At 40.4% G+C, this 14,752-nt stretch overlaps 1 protein-coding gene across 1 annotated transcript in view; it reads right to left on the reverse strand.

Moving 5' to 3' along the window:
- The window catches only part of ahrr (aryl-hydrocarbon receptor repressor), a 67,066-nt gene that overhangs the window by 52,070 nt on the left and 244 nt on the right, over positions 1–14,752 (reverse strand). Inside the window, exons 2-3 of the mRNA XM_022754078.1 lie at positions 14,367–14,459; positions 12,048–12,229 (exon numbers count right to left, since the gene is read on the reverse strand). Of these exons, the coding sequence (XP_022609799.1) occupies positions 12,048–12,229; positions 14,367–14,428 (244 nt within the window). The 5' untranslated portion in view covers positions 14,429–14,459. The remainder of the gene's footprint in view (positions 1–12,047; positions 12,230–14,366; positions 14,460–14,752) is intronic.

The following is a 14,752-nucleotide window of genomic DNA, read 5'->3' on the forward strand; positions in this document are numbered from 1 at the left end:
TGGGTGCACAGAGCGCAGCAAAGGCCTGCCAGCCAATAAAAAAAACACACAAACCCTTTTAAACACCCTCTTGAATCACGTTCTCTAGTCCTCTTTAATTAGCTCTCACTATGGCCCTTTCTCACTGAAACACATGCTTTTCACATCAAGATGTTTGGCTTCAATATCAGAGAAATTTGTACGGTGAATTTACATGACACTGTCTGGCTAACCTCATCTGAGATTGAAAAAAGGAACTGCCCTGAAGCTTCTCCAAATAACTCTAACTTTATATGACATGATCTGAGGAACTATTTTTGCTCGGGCGAGTTACGTGCTCCTGTTTTCCCATATCAAATGCTGATGAAAGGGGACCTCATCTGGCTGACGGTAGTTAGCGTATCGAGCTGTATCGGGTCAGATGCCACCTTTGGTTAGTGATCTTTCCAGCCGCATGGGAACATATCGATTTACATTAGGGAACAACAGCGGGGACCAAGCCTGGCCACTGTTGCACACTGAAGCATGCTTGAATTAAGATAAATGGAGGTGACAGACAAAGCAAACGGTCTGATGTACAGTATGCCCAGGTGGCCAGCATTCAGACACAACCTGATGACATGTAGTACACATGGTACTCATGCCACACGAGTAACCTTCTTCAGAAAACCAACAGTCTGGATTATTATCAGTGATTGGTAAAACGTTGGCCTGTATCATGCCAGAGCAGCAGTGTCACAGAGTTCATTCGTCAGCCACTATGAATAGCCGCTCCATTCGCTCAGTTTAGCCATCAACAGATCGCATTACTGACACCACTGAGCTTTTTATGCTGGTGGCCATGTTAAATTGATTGTGCTGTAGCTAATAGGCCTTGGGTGTTCACTGGGAGGAAACTGGTGGCCATTTGAGCCAGGATGACGGCCAATGTTCACTTCTCGGGAGTGAACCTATGTCACGCCATCAATCAGTTAAGTGTGGCCTATTTCTAATCCATGCAAACAGGACAATGGAGGAACATGCAAAGGCTTGCAAAAGAGAAAGTCTGACTCTTGGATTCAACTCTCGATTTGGTTATTTCTATTTATGTTGTCTTGCGATGCTGAATTCCCATCAGCACCATATATTTTCTATCTTCGTACTGTATGCATTCCAGCATTGTTGCAAAATGGATTCTTTTTTCTTTTTCAAATTCAGTGATCACACAACAGTAACAAAAATTTTCCCGAAACTCAGGAAGCAGTCACTGTGCAGACGTGCCTGTGGCACGCCACAACAAATTAAAAAAAAGACTGTTCGAGCCTTAATGAGTTATCAAATAGGCTTTCAACATGTGGCTTTGGGCAGGGCTAAATCTGTACACTATACTGCATGTTTGCATGGAGATAAACAAAGTCTGTTTGCTTGTTGTATGGGGGGATGAATATAAATTGGAAATGTGAAATTATTTAATCTCAGCCAAAAGGGGTGTAGTTGGGGTTAAGCATAGCTAGAGTGGCGTGCTTGTAAAAATAGCACACTGCAAACTGAAAGCAGAACAAATGTTGGTAATAAGAAACATGTCTGCCAATAACATTGCCATTCAATAACTGTAGATTACAGTTTGTACACCCGGTGAACTTAAAATAGACTTGACTTAAGAGCAGCATGTAAGGTTTCTAATCGAATGCAATGATATTACAAAATATGTAAAACAACAGCTGGGATTTGTCAGCAAACTGGATGCTTAAAGTGCTTCCATAATATAATTATCAACCTAATCTCCAGGGGATTCGCGGTGCTTGTTGCTTCCCTCCTTGTCCCTCTGTGCTTCTCTTGCTCAGGCAGAGCAGCGCGCTAGGCGGTAGCTGTGACAATAATTACACAAGACAGCTTCCAACAATAGTGTTGGGCCAACAAAGGCTTCTGCTCCCTCTGCATGAGTCCTGGCTGTCTATTCACACTCACTCAAACTCAAACACACACTCTACCCGTCTGTTCGCACACACACACTTGCACACAAACACACCTCCCATCGCAGCCGCCACTAGCTGTTACAGTTAGCGTCTAACGGGGCCCCCCTCGGCACTGATTTGAGTAATTCACTTATGGCCTTTTGTGATCCCAGGGGGCTCCATTGGCCCCCGCAGGCTAACAGAGTCCAACTCCACTCAAGCGAGTTCAGTGTCTGTGGCACGAGAGGCCAGGCAGGGACAAAGCCAGTGTCATGCCTTTGATTCAAGCAACTAATGAGTTAGCTGTGAGGATCCTAAATGCATACGGCGGCTTCTCTATTCACGGTTCTCGACACATACAAGGGATTAGCATGGCTGGTCTGTCGCACTAGTTAACAGCCATTGTGTGGCTGATTACTGCAGAGGGGGCAAACACACATGCAAGAGGGTGGGAGAGTGAGCCGACATGCAACTAATGTGCAATTTAGTATGGAATCACTGGGCGGGTAATAGCTATACGTTAGCTCCAACAAAGGGAATATAACAACATTTAGATTGAAAAAATGCACGCCACACAGCCAGTACCAGTATTTTAATCAACAGCTTGACATTCAAGAAAAACTGGCTCATCCCACCTTAAAGAGCAATTTTACTGGAGCAACTTTCAACTAAATGGTGTTGAAGATGTGTTCCACCCAAACTCTTATGGAAATATTTATAAGCATAAAAATGTTCAAATTTAAAAATGTTCAATAGCTGCATAAACAATTTTCTGCATTTTAAATTCAAGAACAAACTATTATAAGTGTCCATATTACTGTAGTGTATAAAAAAACTTCTGTCTAACCCTGTCTACAAAAAATGAGCAGGATTTTTGCACGCCAAAATAAAGGAAAGGAATGATAAAACCCTGAGCACTGGCATTAGGGTTAGTCATAACAGTGAGAACACATACACTGGAAATGTATTAATCGGCCATACATCTACCTTTGTATATAGAACTCATAGCACGGCATTACAGACATTGCATGAGGAGGAAAGAGGAAGAAGAAAAGCCTGAGCACTGGCATTTAGCCTGATCACGCACTCTTCATGTAGCACATGGAGATGAGAGGTGATTTTCTTTCAAAGAGGTCAGTGAGACAAACAGAGGGGCAGAACCCCATAGGGAGGAAGAAATGGAAAAGGGAGGAGGAGGAGAGAAAGAGAGACAGAGACAGAGAGAGAGAAATGTTGTGGTTAAAAAGTGTTGAAGAAGAAAAAAGACAGAAAGAGAGAGAGGAGAGGAGACAGAAATGGGGTGATGGGGTGAATTTGTACCTCCATTTGATGATGATAATCACTCATAAGAGCAGATTTGCTCTGCTTCACCAACACACACGCATGCACAGATTGGGATGCTACGATCCATTATCTCCCTGGATGCTCTTAATCAATACACATCACTAAATTTTATAAGGGTTCAGTGATGTGTGTTGATCACTAACTGATGAGATGCTACGTCAAATGATCTAATTAACTGTCGAAAGAAATCATGAGAACGTGACCTGCTGGTTACAGCTTTGGCTGTAGTCTGTGACATGAAAGCTCATTCAGTGCATCACCTTTTTTACTCTTAAAAAGTCTGGCAATGTATCAGCTCAGAGTGAACTGGAGATTTCGTGCCACCAACACCAGTACAGCGCTGCTTATATCTGTCTTCAGGCTTGTTGTGACATATGACATTTAACTGATATGATGGCCTGATGGGCTGAAGTCCTTGCATCCTTTGGTCTTTTTAATGCACTACGTGCTGGAGGGACTCAACTGTGCAAAATCCAGGCACAACTAAAGCATCAAAATCAGATTGTAAGCGTTGATTCACTCAGCTCATCAAGTTGATGCTAATTACACAAGACATTTAACTGATTCCTAGTGATTTCTATTTCCCAGTTCCTTTAACACTGTGATTGGGTCAAACAAAAGGGGCAAATGATAAGGTCAAAGGGTTTGACCCTCAGTAGGTTTTAGTGTTCACTTCAAAAACGGTATAGACAGATGTAACGTGGGTTAATGAGCTGTGCAGCCAAGTACCTACTGCATAACCACAACCTGTAAGCATATGATAGTGGTGCCACAGGTCAGTCTGAATAAGCTCCTTCAAAGACCCAAAATGATCCTGATTCTCATTAAATGGTCAAAAGCCTCTTTGATGCTGTACCTGAGCACAGCGGTGCTTTGAGCTAAATGCCAATATCAACATGCTAACACGGATAAACAGGTGATAACATGATAACATGCACAAGTCTATACTGGAATAGACTTAGCGTCAGACGTCTGAGGCCCTGTTCACATTTGGCATTAACATGCCTCTTGGGTGATCCCACATGAACGCACCCAAGACGTATTGAAGATGCACTGAAATTCACTAAGACCACATTTGGCGGTGGTCTGGGCCGCATATCGTCATATTCTTTTAGGAGTGTATACGCGAATGTGCCCAGTGCCAAATTGAAGGACCACCTACTCAACCGATGTGGTCTGCTTAAGCTGCAGTACATACTCCTTCATACTCAGTTGATTCTCAAACTGCGTAAACTGGTTTTGTTCACAACCTCTTAAAATTTCGAAAAGCCCATAGAGATATATTAAGAGTGCATCAAACATCTTGCTGTGATTTGGTTTGCTTGGAACACACCATGGAATAGACCCAGTCTATGGTTTCTTATTCTTCTTTTAAATTTCGGCAGTTTAGGGACAGGAATTGTATTGCTGCCTCCCGCCCGTTAAAAACATCAATGCATTTGGTCTTTCCGAACTGAAATGATATATGTGTTTATTTGTATATAGACTAGGGAAGTGAAATCCAATCACAAGAAGCATGCGGAGACACATTTTAAAGCCAGATGTGAACTGACGTCCTTAGAGCTGTCTACTTGTGATCAGATTGTCTGAGACGCATGTTATTGCCAAGTGTGAACAGCGCCAGAGAACAAGCTTCTCATACTATCTCCTTGCATGATTTATGAATGTGAAAAATTTGGGGTTGTAATTTACGATTCACCTGAAATTTCAATAGCGAGGACATTCTACTTCAAAAGCTGAAAACAATAGTAAACTGACCACATCTTGACCTTTCTATTGCTAAACCTTTTCACTTCATTTATAGTCAGTGCAGCTTGCTGATTTGTCTTGGCCTCCACCCTGGCGTCCTGTCTGCTTTGGGTTGAGTATAGGGAAGGAAAAAGTCTAGGGTCACTGAGAGTTTAGTAAACACAAAGTCCGTCTATAATCTGACCTGAACACATTTTCACCCCTGAGCAAAGACTCCATTCAGAAACAGCTATCACGCTGCAGTACTTCCCTCTTTGGGAAATTGAATGGTCTGCACTTGCGTTGACTCGATTGGATACAGATTTGACACAAAACGGATTAACCCAAATAGATGTGGAAAGGGGGCTTACATCCACAAAATTCTCTTAAATTTGTAGATGAGACAATAAGGACTGAGACTGATTGTTTTGTCTTGTTCTCTCCTTCCCCTTGCATGATGGTGGCTTAGTTACGAAATCATGTCCTGTCTGCTGGCTGACGTCACAAGTGGCGTATGCCTGGCGTGAGTCTGCGGGGCCTGTGGGCTTTCTCTTCCTCTTTTATTATAGCTCACCCAGCATTTAGAGGCAGACAGCACACACACTGAAACTGGCTCGCACACACTCGGAGATCAGCAAGTGCAGACCTAAACACTGATGGCTGCTGTATGGATTTTGTGCAGCAGCAAGACGATCAGCATGTCAGGTGATCAAACTTGGCATAGATAGGTATACTTGTACTTGAATCTCTCATCACATTTGCGTGTCTCTGTGTCTGTGTGTTCCCAAACCCTGTCAACGCCCTGACTGGACCGACAGCTAAGAGGGAAGGTGGGGGTTTAATTGAGGACTTCCAGACACACACACTTATAAATACACCTTGCTGTGATGTGGGTACATTTACACCACAGGCATTTATATTTGGGCATGAGATTTGTTTTGGTGGTAATTCTAGGGGTTGTTATGATATATTGCAAGACATTGACAATTTTCAGAGCAGATCATTTACTGAAAGCGAAGCAGTACGGTACTGAAGTCATCTAGAAGGTTTTCCGGTTGTTGATTTCTCATGGAGGTCACTGTGCATGTCTATGTTTTTATCTTGAGATGTAAAAACAGAAAAAAAGACATGAACTATGCAGGAGAGAGTGAAAGCCAAACTACAGTATCCCTACTCGCTACGTTGTCTGATCTGTGTCTGTGTTGATTTATAAAGAAAAGAAAATTTGAATGTTTACCTCTGCAAAGATTTTTAGAGGATTTCAGAACGACTTGTTGCCAGTCTAAGTAACAAGAACGTCTCTAGAAAAATTATCATTATTCTACCAAACTTGCAGATAAAAATGAAATGCTTGGTAATCTTCTTGGTTGTTCCACTGAAAGTTAATCATCAGCATCAGCTAAGTGTTAAAAACAATGTTTCCTTGGGATGTTTTAGGTGGATTTTCCAAAAAAAGTTTATTTCTGTTCTGTTCAGACTGAAAATAATTATCCTGCAACATATCAACTTTAGATTCCTTATATCAGTGGTCAAACTTCACATAAAGGACCCCCAAACTGATACAAATTAGACCACGGACCCCCATTTGAGAAGATTTTTACTATTGGATGTTTTATTACAGAAAGTATTTGAAATCCATGACCAAAGTAGCTATTCATTCTGTCATTGTGTTATTATAGGAATCTCCAGGAACCCCCTCAAGGACCACTGGCGGTCCCTGGACCCCACTTTGAGAACCAGTGCGCTATATAGATAGATACATGTATGCAATATTCTACATAGTGAAAGGCATAGACTCTTTCAGCCAAACTGACAGTGGTGCCAGTGTTGAAAAGCCACTGTAAAGTGACAGACAGGAACAATTAAAAGAATGTGACTCAGCCTCTGCTCAATTAACCACAAGTATCTGGTGAATCCTTTCAGAAGTACAACAGCAGATTGAAACTGATAAATACAGGTGCCAAAATCCAAATAAGAAGCTTGAATGTTGATCAAAAATCAAATAAAAACTTTAGTCACTCAGGGGTGAGATACGTTCACTTCACTTTTACATCTGTTAAGTAATTTTACCATCTTATGAAACATGCAAAAATAAGGCAACCAGTGTCAAAATAGGCCCAAATACAAGAAAACTAAAAAAACAGAACAAAAAGTTCTACTTTACACGTCAATCAAGTTATTTAAGGAAGATTCTTGTAAGATGTGGCAATTACAGATGTTGAATCTTTTGAGGTGTAATTCCACTGAAGCTTGATGTTGGCCCGAGTCAAAGACGACTAAAACAACCCTCTGTAAGCTTTTCCAATGTCACTGTAGTCTATAAATTTGTAAGAAATCCACCATTCAACTTTAATTTCTGGCATTTCCCTGTAATTGGGGCAGTGGCTTAAAAAGAAAAAGCAGAAGAAAATGAATTAATTAAACACATTAAAATTATATAAAACATGAGAGAGAGCATGGTTTGAGGGTTCACAAAAACAATTTCCTGTGAGTCAGTACACAGCTGGTACACTGGAGGAGATGAAGGACACACTCCCTGCATCTGATCCCAAGAGTGACAACGAGGACAGAGAGAGACAGAGATAGACAGGGGCAATGAGAAATACATATGGATTAATGCCAATGCTGCTCTTTTTCCAGGGCTGTGATGGGGAATCTGATCGCAGTGCCATGAGGGTCAGGACGTGGGACGGTGACAGATGCAGTCAAACGGAGCTTCTGTCGCACCTCATCAAAGAACCACAGCGCATGCAATCAAAATAGCCACCATGGCATGCACACAGTAATACACACACTGCAGAAAAAAAACACATTCACATCTACAGGCTACCTTGCTCAGGGGTGCTTGTCCCAGAGCAAGGTAGTATTCTAGGGATTTGGACCAGTGGTTGTCCTTGGGTCAGTAAGCTTACGTGCTTTACAACTAACTTTTCCCAAATAATTATTTATTTAAAAAATTTCTGCTTTATCTGAGACAGAGAATGAAGGAGCTGCAGAAAAAACATGCAATGCTAAGCACAAGCTGTATCTTAGCTTGCAAAGATATAACCACATTACACACAAACAACGCCCACAAAAAAGAAAGCCAGCTTTTACTTTAGCTTTATTGAAATAAAAACCATGCCAGCAGCTAATGTTGATGCATTATTACAAATGACATCATATCAAATCCTTTATTATGCGGTGTCCAGGATCTCGTCTTAAAACTCCCATCTGATTCTCATCACAAGCTCCCCTGACTTCTAGTCTTGTTAGAGCCAGTCAAGTTTCAATTCATATTAGTCAAACAGGCACCAGAGCAACAAACAATAAGGAAGAAAAGGGGAGGACAGACAGAAAGGAAATTAAGAAAGGATTACTGAAGGAGAATAAAGCACCAAAAAAGCAAGTGACATTTAGTCTAGTCCAAGTGTTATTTTGCAAGGTATCATAACTGTTTTTATGTCACCGAATTACAACAAAACCCTGTCAGCATCTCAAGTGGCATAATTCCCTATTATGTGTGCTTTTAATGACCTCATCCTGTCTAAAAATATATATATATACTGTATGTATACAATATATAAATGGTTGTTGTAACCTGATTAAATTTTCAAAACAAAGCAAAATTCTAGTTTCAAATAATGAGATAAAAAGTAATGAAACACAATCACGCAAAACAGACTTTAAAGACACACACATCACCGGAGGAGAAATAAAGACAATCGGGGCAGAAAGACGGAGGAGGGATAGTTAATCCTCAGGGTAAATATTTAACAAGCTCAGCAATTACAGTTAGGGCAGAGACCTAACATGGAGGAGAAGGGAATTACAGCCTGCTGACTGTCAACACACACACACACACACACACACACACACACACACACACACACACACACGTTCTCATGGACCTACTTGCTTGGGCATGGGAAAATATACATACCCTGACCTAAAATAAGAATTAAATGAAAAACATGGGACTTTGAGTTACACACAGGCTGTAGGCTATGAAATGATGATTTAGAGTTTTGTGTTATTATCATTATTTTTTTGAGGGGTGTTACCCTCTGGACTTTTCACTGCATGCTTCACCTGTGCGATGACATACTTAAACCTGATTATATGCATTTTCATTGTGTCCTTTCAACTGGAGATGTACATATAGTATACAGGGAAAATAAATTGTCAAAGTGCAGCTATTGTTTCTACTTTTCAGCTTGGGAGGTATGTGAAATAGCACAGGAAACCATCTCAAGTCATATATTGTGTCTGTAAACGCACCAGACTTGAATCCCATGGAACATGATGAGTAAGGGAAACTGAGGTGAATCCCTCTGTCTGATGTCGCCTTTTATTTACAGATGCGCACACACGCAGCCTAAGGGTATATTTGCATGCAGTGCATAGGTACAGACTGTTTACTGTGCTCCACCCATGAACTGTCACGCAACAGGGCAACTCAGGTGCTTCCCAAAGCACCTGCTACTCTTTCTCTGAACCTTCTCACACCTATAAGTCAACAAATCTATGTTTTAAAGGGACAAAACAAATCCAACCTGAAGCCAAACCCTATACTCACTTATTCACAACTAACTGAACTGGACATCAGTCATGACTCAGTAGCAACTTCACACAGTCCCCCCAGTGGACAAAAAGGAGAACTTCATCACTATAAGTAGAAATATTTTCATCCTTCCTCTATGACACTGTTTACAAGGGCAAATGAAACTTAAAGTTGGTTTCATGTCATGTTTTCAGAAAATGACTCACTGCTCAAAAAAAGAAGAAAAAGAAAGATGAATGTGACTGTTGTTCCAGACCACAGGAAGGATGTGGACATGTACATATTGCTCATCTTAGATTTATCTGGAAATGCTCTGGCTACACTCCATGTTTAAATATCAGTGGAAAAACTGCAGTTGTGACAGTCAAGAGAGTTGACCAAAGAGTGATGCACACAGAACCAAATCCCCCATGTTCCACTCTAATTAATCTCATTAGTGTAGCATCAAAAGGCAGCTAAGCTGGTCACTTCAGCCGCTGATAACAAGGCCTCCAGCAGAGGAAGAGTAATCAAATACAGGCTTTGCCACTGATGCATGTTCAAAGAGAAATATCCTAAAATATTTACAGATAAATGCCACTTCTACTGCTCTTTTGAGTGGCTAAAATATGACTGTAACTCTGAGGTGAGCTAAGAGAGATGATATTATCTTGTTTAGCTATTAGCACTGCCAAACAATACACAAGCAATATCAGCTTTCAACACTTTCTGCATACCTTTCAACACTTTAGCACTTTCACACACATGACTGAACCATCTTCATTTTCTGACCCATCACTTTAAAACACTGACACTCAGCATCACTCTGAATTGAGGCAGCGGTTGTGGTCTTTATCTCTGCGTGAGCCCTTATCCAGGAAAGGCACCTTTAAAAAGTCCAATTAGCACCTGTACTGCATCTTTGCGTGATGGCTAAGCTAAATGAGCATTCAGGGTAAAATAATTGAGTGTATGCGTGACTCTGGCCAGTAGGATGCCAGTTGTTGAGTGCCATGCCAAACCAAGGTGGCGGATGATGGAGATTAAGGGTAATGTAAGGATCAGAGGAGGAGAAGGTGAAAGACGAGAGCCACATGTGCCGAAGAAAAGAGCTGGTCAGATCAACACAAATCCAATTGCCAACTTTTCCACGAAAACAGCTTTCAATGAGGACTTTCATTTAGAGTAGGAAGGCAGTGAGGCCTCCCTTTCCCCCTCAACCTCCTTCTACTTTATCACCCACGTTTCCCGTGGTAAGACAGAAGGAGGATGCTCCTTTTTTAAAAAAAAAACTCTTGTCTTTAGAGCTGTCACATACAGCTGTGCGAGGGGCCTCCATGTTGATAAAGCAGGCACCAGCAACAAATACCTTCTCAAGAGGCCCATGAATATTTGAAGCGTATTGGGAAGCAACACAAGGAGACGGAGGGAGGTATTCACTGGATGGTGGAAGGGCGGGAAAACACGTGTGGACCATTATATAACTCTTAATTACATTAAATGTCGTCACAGGGACCTTCTTATAATCATCACAAATCATCTTCACTGACTTAATAAAACTTCAATTATAAAAAACACACAAGACTGTAACAACACAAAAATACATTCCCACAGCCATGACCATACAATATAGGTGCCGCGGTCTAAACAAAGTTTTCTGTAGACAGTGCATCCAGATGATGCAGACGAGTAAACTTCTTTTAATACAACCAATGCTTGTTTATCTTTAGCCCCTTGAATTCCCAGGCAGTATATCTGTTGGTCTGAATTAGAGTCAGTTGATGACATAGAGCCTCTGGGATTCTTACTCATGAAGCAGACAGAAAAAGTTCACAGATTATTCCATAATTCTAAGAGATTACCATAATTTAACAGGCTAGTATTATCAGTCCCCCATCAGTTTTTGCCCCTATAGTAAATTGCATTGCACAATACAGCTGCACATAATCTTTTTCTGTGTCTGCCACTTAATTGTGTTTGACCATCACACACACCAGCCTGAATGCACGAGTATTTGACTCATACGGTTTGGTGGTAAGCAAGATTTTTCGGCTTCTAACAGCCAATAAATTGAAATTATATGTAACATATTTAAACTGATTATTTTCATGCCAGGGTTTCAATTCTACTGAAACCAACATAAAACTACCTATAGGGCCGATACTCATTACGACCACTTCTAATAATACTGATAACTTAGATATGTGTCATCTTATCAAAGTGTTTCATTACAATCAATTTACATAGATTATGGGGTTTCCATAGCCAGACAGCATATTCAAATTATATATATTATCGTATCTATATATCAAAGATGAAACATTGATCTCTATGCCAATTTAAAGCAGCTGATATCCCACTATCAACCCCATAAATGAGTCTAACCCATATCAGCTCAGCAAGTCTCTATCAACTTGAAGCCACACACATACACACACACACACACACACACACACACACACACACACATTCACATATACACATAAACCAAATATTCCAGCCCCTTCCCCTACAAATGCAACTTTTCTGACCTTCTCTACCTTGGAAGAAGCTTTTGACACGGAGGTAGGAAACTGCAAGGCGCAGCACGGACAGCTTGTCCAGCTTGGAGATGACATCCGGGGGGAACGGCAGCAGGCTGGCCAGCCGGTCCAGCTCAGCGTTCAGCCTGTCCCGGTGCCGCTTGGACGGGTTGGTTTTCTCATTGGCAGCGGACGGCTTCCTGATGATGAGACGGACAGAGGGGAGAGAGAGCAAGACGGAGTTGAGACAGCGTCAGGGAGAGTGTGTGTGTGTGCGTGTGTGTGTGTGGATAGATAAGCAGTAAACATGCTTTAAAATAAGCTGAAATGTTAGAATTATTTCAGCTAAATGGCCCTAACTCAGTGATGTGTTTTTCCATATCCTTGATTACACCATGAACCACCTCAACAAGAAGTAAGTGGCACAGAAAGTTATGAACTTTTTTAATTTCACTTGTTGCAGCCACGCTTCTGTTAATGGCAACGTTAGTGTAAATCTGAGTCACCCTACATGACACAGGCCTGTTCATAAAGCTTACACAGTCATCTTGCCAACCCCTAACTTTGTTGAAAAGATTATGCTATCAATTATAAGTGATATATATTTCCTGGCTTCTAAACTGTAGAGCCTGTATTTACCACAAAAACATGCACACTCATATCAACTTAGTTTCTGTGGAAAAAGTGGTGACTGATTCATAAGACTGTTTATTGTGTTACTATTTGTTTGTTTTTTTCTTTCTTCTTTTTTTGGATCAATGTAAAAAATAGGGCATCAGACTATTAAAGGAAGAATGGGTCTGAATTTATTTCTCAGAAATGGCTTACAAACCTATTCTTGTCAGTTTTGTTATATAGTTGTTCCTCATTGTTAGGATAGAAACCACAGGGTTATGTTTTGTCTATATGGTAACCAACACACCTTGAAAACCAAGCACAAACACATGATCATATAAACCACACTCTGCACAAGTCCTTCTTTCTTTAAACTGTATTTCCTTTTGACTCAGCCTTCCCCAATTCACCATGTACCATACTTCGTATTTCCTCCGATGACAAATCTCTTTATTTTATTTTCGTTAGAGAAAACTAATGCTCTAAGAGTTTTGTCATATCACATACTTCAGTTCCTATAAAATATCTCTCCAAGCTGATGTGAAATTAGTTTTACTATAGTAATATCTGTATTTACTAATACCCACTGTGACTGTTCAATCTTCTCAGTGGCTACTGTTATTAAAGGTATTGGACATACCGCACTATCCTCAGTGCCGCAGAGAATGTAACATGGCCCTAAGGCACCGAGTTATTTGTGTATTTTAGTATGGTGTACGCAGCTTTACCAGTGGAACTTAACATGATCCACATATGTAATGGTCAGCTCCAATTTCCACAGCTGAAAGTTTCTGTTCACCTCCACAGAGACAGAATACTTTTACGTGAATGCTTCGACTTTGTTTTATTATGATGGCCCACCTAAAATTCATATTTTACAGTTATTACTACTGAAAAATATCCAAAGGAACACATGTGAGTGTCAAAATTTGATTAGATTATTCAGATTAATTTTACTTCACTTGGAAATTCAAAACTATGCGTAAAGAACCAAAACAAGATCATTATTCCAAAATTAAACAAAGAAACATCAATGAATAACTGGGGGCACTGAATTATAATTCAAAGTCTTAAAACGTCTTGTGTCGTAACAAGCAGACTAGAATTTCAAATGTATATTTCAGTCCACATACAGCAGTGATTTGATGTGGCAAAGATTTCCTTTCAGATCAGCAGCAAAGGCAGCGCAAAACATGAAAACTTTATAAATGCCACAGGCCTTGTTAAATTACCACTTCCCTCTTCAAAATCTTATATAACCTACATTCACTATTCATGACATCAGCTGACAAGATTGTCCCAAAAAAAAAAAGTAGCCCTCAGTTTACCCATCATCCACCCCCATTTCTGGCTTAAAATTAAGCTATGGTGAGTGGTAAGATGCTTTTAAATTAATTAAATAGCTTCACAATAAGTGCTATATTATTAATTGTATGTTTGCCATAAAATAAGTGCTATGATCACTAGTATTAGGTCTATAACATGCTATTTCTATCAAAACTGGCAGCCAATACAAACCGGAGCTTTTTTATTTTCACACCTTCATATTGTTGCTGCGCAAGAACTTCCTGTGATTCATTATAATGTATCTACTCTTCAATCTGACTTTATGTCTTTAGTTTTCCATGCACATTAGCAAGCTAGAAAAAAGCAACAACATTATGTGCAACCATTTGCCACAGAACATGGATTTAACGGACACATTAAGCAGCGCTCCTTAACTGTTTTTGGATGGGCTTCCTCCGCTTTCTGCCCGCATACATGCAGTCTCCCGGAGGGATCATGATCTTGCGCTCCGTGGAGGTAACAGGTGCGCTGCGGAGGAGACAGAGGGACGTTAACTTTACATGTGGCAGGAGATACAAGCTTCACACATGTGTTAAGACCATGTGCATTGAATTTTGCAGGTTCAGACTTGTTGTTACATATTAAAAGCCATTCCTTGGGTTAAATATGCAGTAAATCCCTGCACCCCTCAAATGAAAGTAGGCTATAATAACCCTAATTAAGCAATAATTAGAAATGCAACAAAATATTATGTGTGAATTAGCAAATAATTAAGATTTATGCCATATGACTTAAATAATGTACAAATAATTGCCAATAGT

This window comes from Seriola dumerili, unplaced genomic scaffold (assembly GCF_002260705.1).
Source record: "Seriola dumerili isolate Sdu_G_001 unplaced genomic scaffold, Sdu_1.0 BDQW01000216.1, whole genome shotgun sequence".
In the NCBI taxonomy this organism is placed as follows: Eukaryota; Metazoa; Chordata; class Actinopteri; order Carangiformes; family Carangidae; genus Seriola; species Seriola dumerili.